The sequence below is a fragment of the Phaenicophaeus curvirostris genome, chromosome 5 (genome assembly GCF_032191515.1).
Source record: "Phaenicophaeus curvirostris isolate KB17595 chromosome 5, BPBGC_Pcur_1.0, whole genome shotgun sequence".
NCBI classification, from domain to species: domain Eukaryota; kingdom Metazoa; phylum Chordata; class Aves; order Cuculiformes; family Cuculidae; genus Phaenicophaeus; species Phaenicophaeus curvirostris.
Window position 1 is genome coordinate 9,399,761 of NC_091396.1, and position 19,825 is coordinate 9,419,585.

A 19,825-nucleotide genomic window follows, 5' to 3' on the forward strand; every position below is an offset into this window, starting at 1 on the left:
AAAGTGAAAAATACAATGTAAAAATGCCAGAAAACTTAATGAACTAGACTCAAAAGGAAATATTATCTCTGTGAAGGCACAGAAAAGCCAGTGTTGGAATCCTTACTCAAAAGTGATGACATAACGCAAACTTTGAAAGTTTGTCCTATCAATTTGTGGTATGACAACATAATCAAAAAATAGTTCCTGGGACTAAAAAAAGGAAACACTTTGATTTGCATGTTTGTTTTTTTTTCTTGGAAAATATATATATGCTGGAAACAAAACAAATGTTAATTCCCCGCATCTCCAAGGAAATCACAAGTACCTTTTTAGAAGAGATTTGTTAACTGTACTCTAGCTTTCACCTTTTTAAAAAGCAGGAATTCCCACTAAGTACTCCTGCAGAGATTCTTGTAATACGTTAGCATTTAGGGCAGTGTTCAGGGCTTGGCCAAAGGTTATGTTACAAGCAAAATAGATTTCCCAATGGTTTTATTGGTTTTATTTTTTATTGCACTTTGTATTAGTAGTAGGCATTTTGAATGAATTTTTAGTCGTCGTGTCTTGGTTTTGTGTTTTGATGCAAGTCATTTGCAAGTTTAAATGACACAGTGTGGTAGTTGGATTATGGATTTTCTGGCATATGTGTCAATTCTCAGTTTAGGTCAGATTTGGGAGTGGTTCATAATCTTTATTGGTATCATATTAATGCTTTTATAGTAGTTCAAATGAGAGGGTGGCTGTGTTCTTGAAATAACTACTGTTATTTTATAAAGTTCAGGAAAACTTTATTGCTCCTTACACTTGGCGAGCCAAGTTGATTGCAATTTCTTGGGCAATTCTGTGCAATATTTTCTCTGTACATTGAGAAGAGCAGGCAGTGAAGACAATTTAACTTTTTTTTTTTCTCTTGGAGACAAAAAGTGGTGTATGACACCAGCTCAAGGGACTGAGCAGTTGGCGTATTACAGCCCTGTTTTACAGCAGCAGTTCTGTACATGAGGGGAAGGCTCCCTGTCTATGTGATCCTTGAGGCTTCTGGTAGTATTGCCAACAAGTGTCTCTTTTTGTCTATGGCTGTCTATATTGGGAGCAGGGTGAAGTTTTTAGCCATAAATAAGAGCTTCTTACAATTATTAGTGTCCTGGACTGGACTCAAAGGGTTTACTTGGATGAAAGGCTCTGTAGTGATGCAATTATTATCCAGAACCCGTTGTTATCGTTATTCTTTAAGCTACACTACCTATTTTTATTTCTGCTGACAGCAGAATTATAACATTCTGCTTGATGAAAAAGAATTGCCAGAGTCCTGGTTGCCCTGATTTCCTCCTCTAGTGTGGTGGTAGAGGGTCTGGTTTTTAGTATTGGATACCAGGCGAGAACTGCTTTAACAAGGATATCAACATTTACATAGTGAGAAGAATAAATGAAGAAAAGAACCCCCCCGCTATGTTTTAATGTTTGAGTAGAGTGTGTTAGATTGTTGTACGTAATCTTACTTCAAAAATCTTCTCAAAGTGGAGCTTGCAGAAATGCCGGGGTTCTTTGCTGTAGTCACATTCCTGTTGCAGCATGTTGTCAGGATCTGATGTGACATCAATCTCAATGTAACAGATACATAGTTAAGCAGTTTATTTTAGGCTCTGAAACTCTTCTAAGAATAGAGTGGCTCTCCTTTCAAAAGGAAAGGACAAATAATTTAAAATGGCATACCAGGGAAAGAAAAATAGGAACAAACAGAGAGGAAGAAGTGTCTAAAGAGAACAAAAAAGAGGAAAAAACAGCAAACTGGTACTGTAGTGGGGTTCAAGGCTGGGATGAAACACATGGAGGGACTGTTGCATATGGATTCTTTAAGCAGACTGCAGTGCAGTGGCAAGCAGGTGATGTGACATACTGGAAGGCTGAGGTCTTACAGTCTAGCCTACCAAAATAGAGTTGTGTCATGTTCCTCGCTTGCAGTCTGTAGTTCTAGTTCACTGAGGAGGAAAAAACCCCACCTTTGTAAATTTTCTAATGCAGTTTCTTAGCATTGACAGATGATTTTCCGTTGTGCCCCCAAAGTTATACTTTTCAGTATTCACCTGTGGTTATTTTAGTGGGATCACTAAACCATGAGTAAGGATGTGACTTGTTCCGGTGATGTCGTGTTTTACACCAGGGGTCGAATAATAGAAATGCCTATGGGAAAAACTCACCAGATCAGCCAGTCAATTCTTGTAACTTACTACAGCAGTGTAGAAATTAAAATTAAGGTTGTTGAATGTCAGTGTATACTGTACCTAAGGTGTATTGTTCTGCATTGTTGTGTGGAAGCAACAGATCCCAGTAAAACATCATGCCAGACATGTATCTGTTGGGTATGGATCTAGCAGTAGATTTAGAACCTAGAGGTGTTTAAAAATATGTTTATTCACCAAAAGGTCTCTACTGGTATAACCTTGAGAAAGCACATTTAATTTCATGTATGTTGGCCTGCCTGCCCCAGTAGGTGCTCAGCAGGTTTTCAGTCATAACTTTCTTTTAATGTTTCTGTTAATTTTTTGTTTTCCGTTCAACAGCTGACATAGCTAGTAAGTGGCCAGATAATACTTCATTTAGGGGAATATCCAGAGTGAAGTGGATTCTGATGTTACATTTATTTAGTGAAGAGGGCATGAATCTCTTATGTGGGGCTGTGGCATTAGTACTTGACTTTTTGCAAGACACTGTGCTTTTTTTTAATTGTATATGCTTTGAATATTTCAACTGTAAGTGATAAAATGTCACTATTAATCTGATACCATTCTCTTTCAATGTTAATTTCTCCTATGAGTCTTTTGCCTATTTCTCTTTTAAAATAAAACAACTTTAACAAGCCTACTGTATCTGTTTATCGTGATGTCACATTGTCAGTTTTTAAATCTTAATTTGACAATGTTTTTACAATCTAATACCACTGTGTAAATTTTCTGTAATGAAAATATTGACATTTTTCTAAAATTACAACTTCTTTTTCTTCTGGCAATTATTTTTCTTTGAGGGCAGGGTTGTGTAATGGGCAACAACCTTCAGTCTACAGGTCAGAATAATAGACTGTGAAAGCTTTATCCCAATATGAATACAGAATGATCTGGAGGTTTGAGAGAGATGAATGACATCGCTCTGCCTGTTCGGGAACATTTGTGTTGATTTTTGGTGAGCCTACTGTAATTCAAACAATGTGATTTTAAGTCAGTTTATAAGCCTGAGTTGCAAAATTTCATCAGAATATCATGATCCAGATGAGACACATCACCAATGAAAAAAAAAAATCTTTTCATGATGGATGAGAATGTGAGCAGATTTTCTTACCTTCCCAGGTACCTCTATGGCCTGTTTATTTCCAGTGCGGTACCCCTGCCATAAGAACTGTTGTGCCACAGATGTATGATAGAAAATGGTTTCAGAGAGTCTCCTGGTTTATTGAGCTCTTGGGGCTGAGCTGCAGATCTGCAGCAAGCAGGCATGCCTTTGCCCTGTGGTGGAGGGCAAACTCTTCTGCAAGTGTTGCTGCAGAATGAAAGGAATTTTCCTTTGTATTTTAAGGCTAGATTTTCTTTGATCTTGTTTGGTTTTTCTTTTCTAGCTAGTTGATGTAAAGTAACAGTGTGGTTCACATGATTCTTGACAAAACAGCCATATCCTCTGATATTTTACCTGTACTATGCCAAAGCGAGGACCCAATTAAATATAAATAAATGAAACCCTCATGTTTATCAGTCATATCAGAAACTGACAACTTTTTCTGTTCCCTTATATGTGGTGGGAGTCCCCTGGTAGGGTTTTTATGGTGGGATCAGGCTGCTTCCTTCTTTAGGACTTGCTCTTTTAGGTCGTTATCAGGTGTGAAAGCATGAAAAGCCTTCACACAGAAATGACTTACAAGGTATTTGTGCTATTCTTGATAAAGATGCTACAAGCAACTACTGCCATGCTTTTGTAGAAACTCCTCCCTGTTCGTCAACCGGTGTGTTTGGGTACTGTGAGTCTGTGCAGACCCTTGTAGAATTAGGAGTTGATATTCCCATAAAATCAACACTAACAAAGCAAAGGGTCGTGGAATTTATATCTGGCACCTCTCATTTCTGAGGCCTTGAAATCTCCTGCACTGTGCTGTTCGCGTTTTTCTCATGTGCCTGCTCAGAGCTGGAAATCGTTAGTGTTTGATCTGAGTGGAGGCCAGTTAGTGGTTGTCAACTGCCCCACCATGTGGTCTTGTGCAGTTGCCTGTGCTTGTCCTAACTTCCATCTGGATTTCAGGCAAGTTAATTTCAAGTTAGATTTTCTTCAAGAATAATCTGAACAATCCACCAGCTCATCTTGGGGTTTTGTTTTGACACAAGATTTTGGATGTTTTCATTTTCCGGGTCTTGCTTCTTTTCCCCTCCCATCCTTCCTTTCCCCACTGCCCCAATTATGAGAAATAAAAGAAAGAGAGGAGCAGTGCTTTCCCCTCACCCAGGTGTTTGTAGCACATGGAGGCATGTCAGGAAGAACACATTATACCATAGAGATAGTGTCCTTAAATTAGATGTGTAGGCTGTTATTGCAACTTGGGAACGTGATATGACTGCCTGTGAAACTGCAGAAGAAAGGGTGTCTAGGTCTTTCTAGAAAGAGACATGTAAACCGAAAATTTAGACAGCTGTGCACATATCTATATGAACATACATATGCACCTGTAACAGCCCCTAATCCCCTGTACTCTGGGGCAGGATTTAGGAGATTGCATACACAACTGTGTACTCCGTAGAAGGCAGGAGATGGGGAGACTCACCTGTTAGAGAAGAAGGGAGCTACTTGTCACGGGTGAATTCATTGTGCCATCTGACCCGTGTGCCTCATTCCCCATGTTGACGTTATCAGTAGGAGCGGAGCATGGCAGAGTACGCTCTCTGCTGCAGGTGGGGGCAGAGGCAGTGTCTGTGCCACCATCTTTCGCAGCCGCTGACTCTTTCAAGGATAAAACACTGCAAAGTGGTTTCACAGTTTAGAGTAAAGTGTACAAGCACAAATATGTGAAGGATATTGTCAAAATTCCATTATCGGTAAGTAACTTCATTTGATGCTTTGAGTATTGACACTTTGCTATCCAAAATGTAAATAAAATGTATTAAATTGCAGGCTTTATTTATCAATAAAGCATCTGAAGAGTTTCTCTAGGTGACTTTCTTCATTATATTGCTACATTAGTATCTAATTTGCTTAATTTTCATGTAATTCAAAACCTGCTTAGCATATCAAGTGCATAAATAAATCACTTTCTGAGGAAAATCAAAATCATGAAGGCAGAAGCATAAACATAATCTGGTTTTAATAAGATCAACATTTCATTTCACTAGAAAATATTCACTAGTGAATAAGTGGGAAAGAATCTGTTGAAATCACTTCTTATTTTATTATTCTCAGCTGAATAATTAAAAAAGGAATACCTAAGTTGTTATTATCTTTAATACTTCTGGTAAGTGATAAGAGGAGATGTATTAGGCTAAAATTTGTTAATGCTCTTTCAAAACAAAATTATTTTTCAGTATTGGGAAAAAGCGCTAGGTTAGTTTGCTTGTCATTTGAGTTTTTTTTTATGAAATTACCGAAGAATTTATCGTTATTTGTCTGGTTTGATTTCCCGTTGTCTTTTTTCCTCCTGCTTCAGTTATGAGCCCTATGTTCAAATGAACTTTTTTTTGCAGTGGTTGCTTGTTTTTGTAAGTAGTTATGTATTTGGACCGCTCTCTACATAAGGTTTTAAAATCTTATCTCCTTTTGGAGGTCAGATCAGGGTTCAAAGTTAAACTGGCAGCTGTGTGTCAGTCCTATCTTATAAATAAAGGCTGTGATGCTGAGGTCTTTTCTAGCTATTGAACGTTCCATAGTTCTATAAAAATTTTTATTTTGCTAAAATTAAGTTTTTTCTACCAGGAAATTAGAATTCCTTTTGCATAGCACTGTAGACACCACCGCAGCAATACCACAGCCTTAGCAGTTTACAGGAGATGTAGTGACTCATTTCCTCCTGTCTTCACTATCACTTGCCGTGTAAGGGTCTGGTAGTGCACAGAACTCCTTCAAAGGAGGAATGAAATTATGAATGAGGGAATAACTTCTTGTATCTTCTTGAACATATTTGTTCTCCCTGTATTTTGTGATCTATAGTGACATAGCCCTAGATTGCAAAGTGTTATTTTTGATTCTTTTCTGTCACCTCAGTCCAGCTTAAGTAACTTTCACAGGGTCAGTTTGAATACTCTTACCTTCTTAGCATTTAAAAAAATTGCTAATTCTGATGCCTAATCATGGCAGAGTTAAAAGAACACTGGAAAACTGTACAAGAAAAGCCAGGATTGTGAATAGAAATCTAGAATGCAGTTTTGCATGATATATTTACAGCAACAATCCTTTCAAAGTTCAGGGAGGAAGTCTTCTTGTCTGGCATAGTGTACCATGCTTGTATTTCAAAGACCAAATGTACATAAACATGTGACCCTACTGATCTATTCTAACATCTCAGTGGGCTTAAAAGCAAGAGATGTTTCAATGATGAAAGCATTCTTAAAAAAAAGACCGTGTCATGTGAACATCTTATCTGTAACACAACTTTTTAAAAGATTTCTGTAAATTTTATTGTCATAATTCTTACTGTAATGACGTGGCTTTACAAATAAGAAGTATTCTGAGCATGGACAAGGCTCAAGAGGCTTTTTGATTTGGATCAGTGGATTTGGTTGAGCAGCTCTTGTCTTTGTGCAACAGTACTAATTTTAATATGTGAGAAATGAGAGATAAATGTTATCAGATCCATGATCCATTATAGTCTAGTATTCTGTTTCTGGAGAAAATTTACCACAGCAAAACATTGCACATCAGTGTTTTCTGATGCAAGTTTCTTCCAGCCTACACAGCTGATGGCTGTTTTTATTGTACATTAATATGAATGTTACTGTTTAACCTAGAGCTGTTGTGGATATTTTTTCTGTTGATTCATTCTTAAAGCGTACTTAATATTTTTTTACCTCAACAGTAGCCCATGATTCGAGGGCTAATTGTATTGTGGCTTTAGAAAAAAAATACTTTTACATATAAATTTACATCAGTCTTTAATCTCAAAGAGGGTGGGGGATTCCTTGGCCTTCCATAGTGAGGCAGGGCATTAGAAACACTTGGGTGCTTCTCTTCCATTATTTATTTGTAATTTGAATAATGTTACTGATCATTTATTCTTTCTGGAAGCTTTATAGTTCTAACCAGGATTTCTTCTTGTATCCGAGTCTCTTCAAGTCTTTAATTTATATTGTCCTTTTCTGCGTCTTTTCTATTTGATGTATCCTTTTTCAGATGGGGGTGACCAAAACTGAACACAGAATTCAAAAGTCAACACACACAATTCAAGGTGAGGGAATATCACTAGTTTTATATAAGACGCAATGATTTTTGATATGTCTTTGTCCTTTAAAAATAAGTACTGATATCTTGATTATTTTTGCTTCCAGTTGTAAGATATTTTTCTCAAGTAATACATGAAGTTGTCTAGGTTTTTTTACATTGGAAAGCTGGTTAATTTATAATATATTAATTCTTATAGGTAATGAATGATTGAATGAATAATGTGTATTAATTTCCACTATGGTTTATTATATACCACGTATGTTCTGCTGCCTGTCATTGTATTGATCTAATTGCATATTTGAAATTTCTTCTACAGTCTATCACAAATGCACTAGAGAGCCAACTGTTGTTCTTTATATCCTTCATCATCCAGATTTTGTCATTACATCATTTGTTCCCATTACATCCTTCAGACGATTGAAGTGTTCTTGCCTGTGTTTTTTTTCCAAAGTATTGCCACCTTGATTTGGATCCCTCAAGCCTAGACTCTTTCCTGTGTTCTTGCAGACCTCTTAAAAAAGTTTACATTCTTCCATATTTGTGATGAAGACTGGTAGCTGAAGAAAATTAGCTGTACGTGAGAATACTTATTAGAATGCCCATTGCCATCTCGTTAACTTATTTGCTGTATCTGATCTTTCTCGTAGACCTCCTTTCTTTAGAAGATTTACACATCTCTCAACCCATATCTGATTTTTTCTTTCATAAAGTATATGCTTGTATTATGCTAGTAGTGGTGGTGGTGGGCAAAGTGTTATTCTCAGGTTTGTAATCCATTCTTACTATAATTATTGTGAATTGGATTCATTGACGTGAGTTTTTTTGATCCACTGGATGGCTTTGAACAAGTCATAGATAAACATCGTATCCTTTTGATGGCTTCTTTGTATAAGCATTCATTATAATGCTGACGGTGTGCTTTATTAGGCACCTCCACTAGATCAGGCTGCCCAGGGCCCCATCCAACCCGGCCTTGAACACTTACAGGGATGGGACATCCACAGCTTCCCTGGGCAACCTGTTCCAGTGCCTCACCACCCACATTGTGAAGAAATTCCTCCTCAAGTCTAATCTAAATTTTTCCCTCTCCAATTTATATTCCTCCTAGTCCTATCACTACACGACTTTAAAAACAGTCCCTCCTCAGCTTTCTTGTAGCCCCCTTCAGGTACTGGAATGTTGCTATAAGATCTCCTTGGAGCCTTCTCTTCTCCAGGCTGAACAACCCCAACTCTCTCAGCCTGTCCTCATATGGAAGGTGCTCCAGCCCTCTGATCATCCTTGTAGCCCTCCTCTGGACCCTTTCCAACAGTTCCATCTCCTTCTTCTGTTGAGGATTCCGGAACTGGACAAAATACTCCAGGTGAGGTCTCACAAGAGAGGAATAGAGGGGCAGAATAACCTCCCTTGACCTACTGGCAGCGCTTCTTTTGATGCAGCCCAGGATGTGGTTGGACTTCTGAACTGCAAGTGCAGCTCAGAAGAAACACTGTCTGCATTTACTGTCAACTCTATGAATATAAAGAAGCCAAAAATAATGGAGAGTCAGTATTAAATTTCTTATTCACTGTATTTTAAATTGCAAAGTCAAATTACCTTGATAAGGCTTATATGCCTCTTTGGAAGGAATTTAACTGCAAAACCTGTAATGAAGTGGTAAAACTGCTAAGGATATACCGGCACTCCTGATGTCCAGCATCTTTGGAGTAGGCAGTAGCACCTGGGGAGAAGTAGCAGCTCTGTGTTCCTTGTATAGCACCGTTACCTTCAGCTTCTAGTGTTGAAGTTGGTATGGGTGGCTGCTACAGGTTTTGGTCCTGGAAAGAAATCGCATAGATGTGTTGTTAAAGGACTGAGAGACTGAGGGGAGGGAGGCTATTTGTATATTCTTCACTCATCTGGAGAGTGACAACCTGGTGGTCAATAAATAAAGCAATGGCACATGGTAGACAATATATTGTCTCTTTCATACTACCAGAAGGGAAACAGAAATAAAAATTACTCAATCTTTAATATGATTTCTTTGATGTGCGAGGGGGTATGTAAAATTCTTGTAGGACCTTCAGTGGGAATGTGTTTGAGAAACTGATTGAAAAATTCTGCTGAATGCACATAAAGTTGGCAGTTCCAGGAAGCTGATGATGTTATTGTTTTATGCTGTTCTTCAGTTGTTGTTGTATACATTGACTGTTGGGGTTTAGTATTTTTATTTAACTTTTATTCTGAATTGGATTTTTGACCGAAGTCTTGTAGTACGGATGATTTGACATGGCTTGACTTCTTACAGGTTTTATCATGACTTATTTTTTAATATGGCTAATTGTTGCTCTTTATTCTTTGTTCCAACAATGTAAAGGTTGGAAGAATTTTCATGTGCTAAGGTTTAGGTTTTGCTTGCTTGCTTGTTTGGTTTTTAGTCCTCCCTCAAGAAATTATTTCACTTTGAAGAAAAGTTTTTTATTTTGTTGCTTCCTTCTAAGCTAGCTGACATGCTGAAGCTGAATTATTTAATGAAATGTTCCGGTATTTCAGCAAGTTAGTGGAGCGAATTGTGTGATTCCTTTCCTTGTAAGCTTGCGACTAGCTGTGGAATAGGTGTAATAAAATAATGATAAATAATGATGTAATAAATAGAAATGTGACTATCCAAACAATCAGCTGAAGCAAACGTTCATTTGCGTTTTCTTTCATCTTTTAAAATATTTCTATTTCTGATTGAAAATTCTGCTTCAAGGGAGCTGATTTGAGCTGTGCTGTGTCAAGTGAGAAAGGAGGATTTCAGATGTGTTAATCTAGGAATTGTTGCTTATTAACCTGAATCTTCCCAGAGTAGTGATACTGCTTTTAAAACTCTAAATAAAGTTTTCAGTTAATATTTTTAATTAGTGCTTCATTACGATTGGTAAGAAATTAACATTTATAAGAGGGAAATAGCTGCTTACTCTGTAAAATCTTGCTTTTAATTTCATTTAAGTACATTTGAGTTAAGTTTTGGTATCCTTAAGAAGTTTAGAAAATTCTTTTGTTCTCACTGTGACTTGATATGGGAAAACAGATGCTATTTACTAAGTTGAGGACGAAGTTGGGGACTACGGTAGCTTCTGGTGTATCGAGTACCTTGTCATATGTCAGTAGATACCAAGCAGTAGTGTGTGTGGTGGTGTTTTGAGAGAGAAGTACTAAGTTACAGTCTTTTTTGAGTAGTCTGCTGTTAAAGTGACTGTGTGTGGACATCTGGAATTCCTACCACTTAATATCTATGGCTATAGATAGAGAAGGTAATAGTTCCTTTTAAGCTGCATGTAAAAATATTTCTTATATGTAAAAAGAGTTGTAGATCACCTTTAAAAATTGAAGAATGACTCTCTCTTTAGCGCTTTTCCTCTCCAGTTGTCCAGATAGATTTTTAACTGAAAGTTTATAAGGGGAGAGAGAGAAGAATGTGCTTTTGAGCATGACATTAACAGTTTTCCTTTATCAAAAATGTTTAATCTGGTTAAGACCAATCTAAACATAATCAAACCCAGTACAAGTTCTCCTGTAACTTTTTCTGCTGTGGGAGAGTTGGTCCATTTTAAGGACCAGCATGCTGCCATGGCAAGAGGCATTGAACCTGAAAAACAGCGAACTTGACGTTTCTGTGGAGCAGCAGCTATTCATCTTCCTCACTTCAAGCTAGCCTGAAAATTATTTTTGTTCCCTGTACTGTGGTAAGGTGCAGGTAGCCCTGCTTGTGTTTGTACAATGTATTTGTACATGTGTTTCCTCTTCCTTTCTGGATGGTAGGTCAGGTTTTGGAAATTGCGGAGCACCGATCTTGCCTCTCTTTAAGTACATCTTTTTTCTTTGATCTTGTAGCACTTTTATTGTTATTGCGTAACTATTTGGAAGCCGTGGAAAACTAACAGATTACTGTATTGTGAAATACAGTAAATGTTCTTCTTTTTTTTGTGTCATTGCATCTACCCTTATCCTGCTTTTATTTACAATCGTAACCCTCAAAAGAGATGAGCGACAGACTGACCGACTGTGGCTATTTTTATGCGGTGCACATATTAACTGTTGAGTAAATGTAAGAGGTTTTAAAGAGCTTATTTTAGCAGAAGCATTTGTTAAAGCCCCTTTATCTATAGGCTGTGTGTATATTCATTAACTATTCAGGGCTGTAATATAATACAACAAAAGGATTCATATTTTAACAGAGATCTGTAACAACCCTATGCAGGCTGGCACCCAGCCAGTGGCTGAGCGCAGACATTTCTTATGGCTATTTCTAGCCTTGCAGCATGTAGATGTATTAAATTTATTTCTCGGATAACAAAACCAGCTAATACTTAGTGCAGTGTCATGATCCTGCATTACAAAAATATGTTATGCTTGATCCCTAGAAGTTTACTGTAATCAAATCGTTGAAGGCAGTGGAAAACTGAGCCTCTCCACTTTCACTGCCAGCGTGACAAGATTTATCCTTCATATAATTGCATCCGAAACAGTTTGTGACAAGGATAGGAAGAACTGAAGCGCTGGCATGAATGGAAAGTACATAAATTTTTAACAGAATATCCTGTCCTGTAGACTTCCTTATCTGTGGAAAGTCTTGGGTTTTCCCCATGGCAGGAGCCCAGGTGGTTTCACAGGTCAGGGATGCGGCAGAGCCTTGGGAGTCCTTACCTGGTGGTGAATATCCATCCTTGGAGCCTGGAGCATGTCTGCATACAGCTTCTGCCAGCTACTCCTTCTGAAAAGGGATGGAGATGCTTCAGCTCTTGGTCTACTTCCAAAACAGCTTCTCTGTCAAATTGTAGCATGAAAATAGGAATTTGTTCCCAATCCAGTACATTTTGGTGAATTAAAGGATATTTTGGTAAAGGGAAACGTCAGAGGAGAAGATAAATGAGAATGTAGGAATTTACTGTGGTCAGAGTTTCTGTTTTGTATGTGGAATGTCAATATGATGCGCCAGCGTTTCCTGAAATGTAAGATTTTCAAGTTTTTGCACAGGTGAGAAAACACAGTTTTCCCCAACAGCATGTTACCTGCTCAGTTGAATGCTACTGTTCTGCCCAGCTGCAATGGGAACTACCCTGTTAGTTTCAACGCCCTTCCTGCTGTTCTGTGGTGTGTTAAGCTACTGTCAGATTATCTGTTTTAAAAGTAAATCACTGTATAGTGTGATACTTTAAATAATACTTGATGTCTCTAGGTCTCTTTCTTTATTAGCATGCAGATACATTTTAATTCTTTTCCCTTTTGTTAATAGCTTGAATGAACCAGGAAGAAGAGTTTCAAAAGAACAAATGCAATTAAAATGGCTAGCTGTGAAATACTTGTGAAGAGAAATGTTAACTGCCGCTTTAGCAGCTGTGTCAATACTAGTTTTTCTGGTTCTTGAGTAAAGAAATAAATTCAAATGCCATTGGTTAAATAATTCACATTTGTTTTACGTAAAACTAAGACCTAGTCTCTTTAGTAAAGGCAGTGGTTTAATTTAAGTGATTTTAAAATTGATCACACTGAACTGATTTGAGTGCATTAAGGGATTTGCAGTTATGTAATTAAATTGAGATTTTAAATAGCTTTAAGTGTACTGTCCAATTGGGAAGTGTGCAAGTGTATTTTCAGATAAAACTTTTTGTTTGTTTTTGGGATAAATGACTATTGTCTTTAGAATAGTTACAGGCATGTGGTATGGTGTGGATGAATCATTGGGACATACTGGAGGAATGGCAAAAATGTTGAATCACTGACATTCTGTTTTTCAGCCATATCAATTATTTTGATGTAGGTAACAAACTGATACTTGTAGGAAAAAACATCTTAGAGCTGCAAAATTTTACCATGAATATCTAGGTTAGAAAAAAATGATATTTCTGATGTTATGATTTTATTGAAATAATTAGCTTGTGTTTTCAAATAACAGATTATGGTGGGGTTTTTTTTGTCATGTTGGATTGTTGAATTACCTTTTTTCCCTAAGGAAGAAATTCAGTAACCATGTTTAATTTACAGAGCACCAGAGATCATACTGGGATTGCCGTTTTGTGAAGCCATAGACATGTGGTCGTTAGGGTGTGTGATTGCAGAGCTGTTTCTTGGATGGCCACTGTACCCAGGAGCACTGGAATATGACCAGGTAGTAGAATCAATTTCACAAGCATATGCACACTTTTTGCAATGTAAGAATTTCAGATTATTAAATCCAGCATTTCAAATGTTAATAACATCCCCTATTAAAATAGTATTTCTTCAAGTCTGTTCAATACTCTTAATTTAGTCTTATTGATTGTCCTAGAAACATAAATCCTGTTTCTAGACCAGACTGTATATTGTGCTCCTTTTCTGAAGTTAAATTTGTCCTTTTTTTTTATTTTTTCTTTTCCTGTCTTGCAGAATAAATATTAGTATTGCAGCTCCTTTTTCTGATAGAAGCCAAAGTTTGTGGCTGCTGTCGTTGCACTGTAATCTCTCTTTCGCTTCCCATGAGCGGGGTTGATTCTGGAATGTCTGTTCAGATGTCAGGATTAGTTGCTTTCTGCATACTCCCTGATGCTTTCTGGAAATCCAGCATAGCTCAGAGATTTGAGAGCCTGTACCTCACGATGAATGAGAATCAACTGTTGCCATAATGTTGTATATATGCAGTGGTAGAGCTTAAAGTGGTTGAAGCTGTATTTTTTGTTGTTGGAGTTTTCAGCTACTGACACTGTTGGCATTAGTGAGTTCATTTTTTTTTTTTTTTAAAAAGGATGTTTCTAATGGGAGATGTAGAGCATTTTCTAGTTAAAACATTTAAGAGAGAGAAGTCGTTAATTTTCTAGCATAATGTGAAATTTGAAAAGAATGTGATCAGCATTCTGACTATCCTTGACTGGTTTTGAACATTGAAAGTGAAGAAAACTAATGAAAATCCCAGATGTGGCAGTACTGGCTTGTTACTTACTTCTACATCTTTGATTCAACATTCACTTTAGGGGCAGTTCCTCCAGCATGTTGTTCAGGTTATTCAAATCCTGATCTTAATGTAGTGAGCTTTTTGCTCCCTGTGCTTAGAAATCAGACCTACTTGTCTAAAAAATCCTTTAATTAAAACCACTGTCAGGGAATATATTGATTTTTGTGTTGGCTTTGGTAAAATTTCATATTTCAATTTCCTTCTATTACATAAAATTCAGTGTTTCATGGGCAGGAAGTAGGCTGTGAGAGGAACAGAGCTTAAGCCCTTGATGCATTTAGAAGACGTTTGTGCAGGGTCTTGCTGTTAAGTTGGAGAATGAAAGAGGAAGCAACTAACAACCATATAATTCGTTCTTTAGGGAAAAAGTGAAGTCATTTGTTTTTGGAAAGAATCTGTAATACTGTCTCAAAAATTTCCAAGAACTTGGCAAATTTATTCATGTCTTATTTTGAAAGAAACTGCAGGAAGCGATCTGAACTTTCCAAAAAAGTGTCAAAATATGTGATTTCCAGAAATAATTTCACTTTTGACCACATTCAGCTGTTAAGTAGCTGTTAAAAGGGACGCTATGTGAAGAAGGACTTGTAAGCCTGGCTCATGGTCTTCTGGTCATAATGTCACATATAGGCAAATGCTGCTTCTGGACGTGAAACGTGGCTTTGGACTGCATCTTATGGTTCAGTAGGGATTTGAATGGTGGAGAATGCTGCCTGTGTCCCAATTCTTCCCTCAAATTATCCTGTGTTTTGTTGCAATGGCAGCAGCCCAGACTGTTAACGTGTGCTGATGGGCTTGCATAGCTGTGAGCTATTTTGTACAGAGCTGTAACAATGTAAAGCTCAATCTCATGAGTGTGAGGAGTTTTTTCCAGAGTGATACTGAATCTCACTTGAAAAGAAAAGGCCTTCTTTCCCCCACTGCACCACAGCTGTCTTGTCATGTATGAAACCCAGGCAGAGGAAGGCAGTTTAGTACAGGGCATAGAGCATCTGCCTTCATAGCGCTAACTGGATCATCTTTGGATCATCAGTGCTGTACTTTGTGCAAAGGGCTACATAGATTAGGGGGTTAATCTTGACGCCCATAAGATTTCCTGCTTGCTTTACATGTCAAGACTGACTTTAAAATACGTCTAGTTAAAGACAGACACAACGTTCAAGTTTGCTGGAAGCATCAGTAAATAACTTGTCTAGCGACTTGCCTGATCTTCGTGTTGAGGAAGTTGTGGTGGGAGCAAGTCTGAAAAGCTTGTTCCAGAGAAATTTGTTTCAGATTCTTCCTCAGTGTGCACAAGCACAGCAGTTGTAGGAGGTGGCTCCCAAGAAATTCCTTTCTTCCTACTACATGGTGTCTGTCGTTGTGTAAACGAACAGGCAAGGCCTTTGTGTTGCATTTCCCCCTGGCATGTGGCAACCAACAAGCCAGCCCCTGAAAGAAAACTCTTAATTATTATATTCATTTGTGATTATATCCAGTAACAGCTGTACTTCTCAGTGGAAAATAGACGTGTCTTCTGAGCTTTAATACTCATTAAAAACAGGCACAGGTGCTTAGCTGCTAAGTTTTTTAATAAATGCATTGTCCCTCCCCGCAGTTTCTTAGACTTGATAATATGCTTAGAAATCTCTAGAATGAGTTCTGGTCAGTGATAGTCTCTTTACTCCCTGATGCAGGGAATTATGGAGGCAACCAAATGGCAAAAGTTGGCAGCATTGCATTATTTTCTCCCGCTTTAGTCTGTCACTTATTTTCCAGCAGAAGCCTCCTGTGTACCTTTCCTCCGTACTGCCTATCAGTTTTTTTCTTCTTGGACGTTCCTAGCTCTCCAAGTCCTCTGCCTTCCATTGAACTCACCTTATCTCCTTGTTTCTCTTTTGGTATATTTCTCTGCTCTCTCCTTTTGATTTTTTGCTTTCTTCCATTCTTTCTTATTCCCCAGCCTCTCTGTCTTTTCCAGGCAGCCCTTCTGTGGAGGCGTGGGACTTTCAGCCTCCTCTTCTCCAGGCTAAACAATCCCAGTTCCCTCAGCAGCTCCTTCTAACAATTGTTTTCCAGACCCTTCATCGGTTAAAGTTCTTGGATCAAGGGAGCTTTGTTCTGCTCTTCTTCCCTGTCTACTGGCTTGTGAGGTTGAGTACCTAGGGAACATCTCACCTTATTACTAAAGACTGAGGTAAAGAAAGCATTAAGCACCTCAGCCTTATCCTTGTACTTTGTCGCTATTGTTCCCCTTGCATCCAGTAAAGGATGGAGATTCTCTTTGGTCCTTCTTTTGTTATTGATACAGTTGCAAAAGATTTTTTTTTATTCGCTTTCACAGAATGGGCCAATCTAAGTTGTAATTGGTCTTTAGGCCTTCTCTCTACAAGATCTCACTTTATCTTTGTAGTCTTCATGAGTTGCCTGCCCCTTCTTCCAGAGTTCATATATTTTCCTCTTTTTCCTGATTTCCATCCAGAGTTCTTTACTCAGCCAGGCGGGTTTTCTTCCGCTGTGGCTCATTTTCTGGCACATAGGGATGACTTGCTCTTGTGCCGCCAGGAATTCCTTCTTAAAGAGCATCCAGCCTTTCTGAGCTCCTTTGCCCTTAAGGACTGTCTCCCATGAAACCTGATCAAGCAGCCTTCTGAACAGACCAAAGTCTGCCCTCTGGAAGTCCAGAGCGGCTGTTCTACTGACCCCCCATCTTGCTTCTCCTAGAACTGAGAATTCTGTCATCTCATGATCGCTATGCCCCAGGCGTCCTCCAGCCGTCACATCTCCCACAAGTCCTTCTCTGTTAACAAACAGCAGGTCCAGTGGGGCACCTTCTCAAGTCAGCTCACCAGTTGTGTTAGGAAGTTGTCTTCCACGCACTCCAGAAACTTCCTAGACTGTTTCCTTTCTGCTGTATTATACTTCCAGCAGACATCCAGTAGGTTGAAGTCTTCCACAAGGACAAGGACTATCAGTCGTGAGACTTCTCTCAGTTGTTTAGAGAAAAACTCATCAGCCTCTTCATCCTGGCTGGGTTAAGACTCCCATTCAACCCTATCATCACCGTCAATGAGTTCAAAGCTGTTGAAACTCTTAACATAGAGGGCTACTTCACCACCTCTCCTTCCTCACCTATCCTGCCTGAGAAGTCTTCCTCCATCCCAACCTGCAAGAAGCTCACTTTTCAATTACTGCCAATTATTCTTCAATTCTTCTTTCTTGAAGGCTTTTTTTAATTTCTAAAGAAATATTATTCCTGGGATAGTTCCCCCCTTGTACAGTGTTTAACATTGCATGCACAGTAATTAAAAATACATTATAATGTTTTGTTTCAACAGATTTCTGTTGAAGCTTTGACTCAACTATTTTAGGTAACACTTTGTATCATCAAATATAATAAAAGTAATGAAAAATGCACAGTAAATTATCTTTTAAAATAAATGCATGTTAATTGTTTCAGTGGAAAAGAGCATCTGACCATTTCAGACATAAAGCTGGTCCATTTTTTAAAAATGGTGTGTCAGCTTTTGAATTGTGTGGATCAGATTTTGAAAATCAGAGGTAAATAATTTCCTTTTTTTTTAATTTTTTGTCCTCAGATTCGTTACATTTCACAGACTCAAGGTTTGCCAGGAGAACAGCTGTTAAGCATGGGAACGAAAACTGCAAGATTTTTCTGTAGAGAAACGGATGCACCATATTCTAGTTGGAGATTAAAGGTAAACAGTATACTATAGTAGAAAACAATATATTATTTTGTTAGCAAAGAGGCCAAGGTTCAGTATGACCTTGTTAGCTCCCTTCCACATCTCCTGTGATTTTTATCAGTCCAGGGTCTGTATCGCTTCCATTTTTCCTGTTCCCCAGAACCAGCACTCTGAGCTCATGTCCCATTTTTGTCCCTGCTGGCTGACGCAGGGGTGACTCTGATGCAGCTTCATGTCTGTGTGGTGGCTGTGTGGCCGGTGCGTGGGTGCCGGGTGGAGAGAGAGCATTGAATTCAAATTAAGCTTTGAATCTCCAGAGATACTAAATTTCTTTTTTCTCTTGCTTGATCACTGCTTTTTGCTTTGGTTAGAAGTTGATCTCTGAGGCACAAACTACTCTGTCAGAATTTGTTCAAAACTAGCTTCGGGACCAGAAGTTCCTCAGAGAAATGGGATTAAGAAACAATACAGCTCATTTTCCTCAGCCCTCAACATAAAACTTGTTGGCTGAAAGCTGCAATACAGTGAAAACAGATGAAATATAAAAGATGTACTTTTATGGTCTGCACCCCTTCCTTCTCTCTAAGCAACATCATTGCACATTAGCCATAAGTAGAGCTTTAATGTCCTATGCAGACATTTATTTTTTTTTTAAATTGTGCTATGTCATGGCACTGCTTCACCAGTGGAAGTTAACGGAGGACTCGGGGAGTCAGGAAACAGTTACAGTTGACATAAAACTTCTGCAGTAATAAACAGCTGAGGAGCTCAAAGCACAAGTTGCGTAACTCCCCACAGTAACTTGGTCAATCCCTGGCGCGCACTGGGCTGAGCGGCTGGGGCTGGTGCTGCCCAGCCTAACACTGCCAGTCACGTTATGTAAGGATTCTCCGATTACACTGTCCTGATTATTCCAGCTTTCTGTTCTTTTCGGGTGGTTGATCATTAGGTGACAGTTTACATCTGGCTTTGGAGAACCTGAATGAGCACTTGATGCAAACAGTCCTCCCCATTTTCAGTAGCTATTGCCTTTCACAGGTTGAGCACAGCAGACTAAATTCTGTGTAGGGGGAAGAAAGGAGTTTTGGTTCCGACTGTTGGTTGTTACTCACAGTTTTTTTCAAAGTTAGTTTTGGAAACTTTTCTGTAATCAGTATGTTAATTTTTTTCCCTGCAGTCCTGTCTTGCCTCCTGCAACATAGACAAACAAAATTTGCCTCCTAGTACTGTCTATGTTGGAGGAGGAAATTTGTAACAGAAATTGGTATTCCAGCTTGTAGATCAGTGGCAGGTGATCACATTCATTCTCTAGGATTTAATTGTTTGTTTCATACTTCATCATTTGAACTATTGATATCAACTGCTGTGTATGCAAAGGAATAAAAGTATAAAAATAACAAAAGAGAAAACAAAGAGATTTTTATTTTTTACACAGTAATATGATGTTGCTGCTGTTTAAAGTTAACAGTCTGAGTTTGAGGAAATGTGTAAAATACAAGTAATAGAAAATGTGATATATAAAAATATATGCACATGAGAGAGTTTCAGTAAATAACTTTTGCTTGACTTTCAGCACTTCCCATGCGATTTGCGAACCATCTATTGTAATCTAGTACTGTGATCACTCAGATGTGAAATTCAGTTGTTTTTATATTTCAGTTTAGAAAATTAAAGTAGTCAGCAAAGTAGTATACAAATACACAATTGAAATATTAATTCTGTTTTTAAACCAGTTTTACTAGGCCAATAAATATGTAAAGTAGCTATCAGTGTTGCTTACTGTCAATTTCTAAACTCAGCT

At 38.2% G+C, this 19,825-nt stretch overlaps 1 protein-coding gene across 2 annotated transcripts in view; it reads left to right on the forward strand.

The window, feature by feature from the left end:
• HIPK3 (homeodomain interacting protein kinase 3) overlaps positions 1–19,825 on the forward strand; it is a 75,939-nt gene that overhangs the window by 37,930 nt on the left and 18,184 nt on the right. For both annotated transcript variants that reach the window (XM_069857505.1, XM_069857506.1), the window contains exons 3-4: positions 13,396–13,519; positions 17,917–18,036. In XM_069857505.1, coding sequence (XP_069713606.1) covers positions 13,396–13,519; positions 17,917–18,036 — 244 coding nt within the window. The remainder of the gene's footprint in view (positions 1–13,395; positions 13,520–17,916; positions 18,037–19,825) is intronic.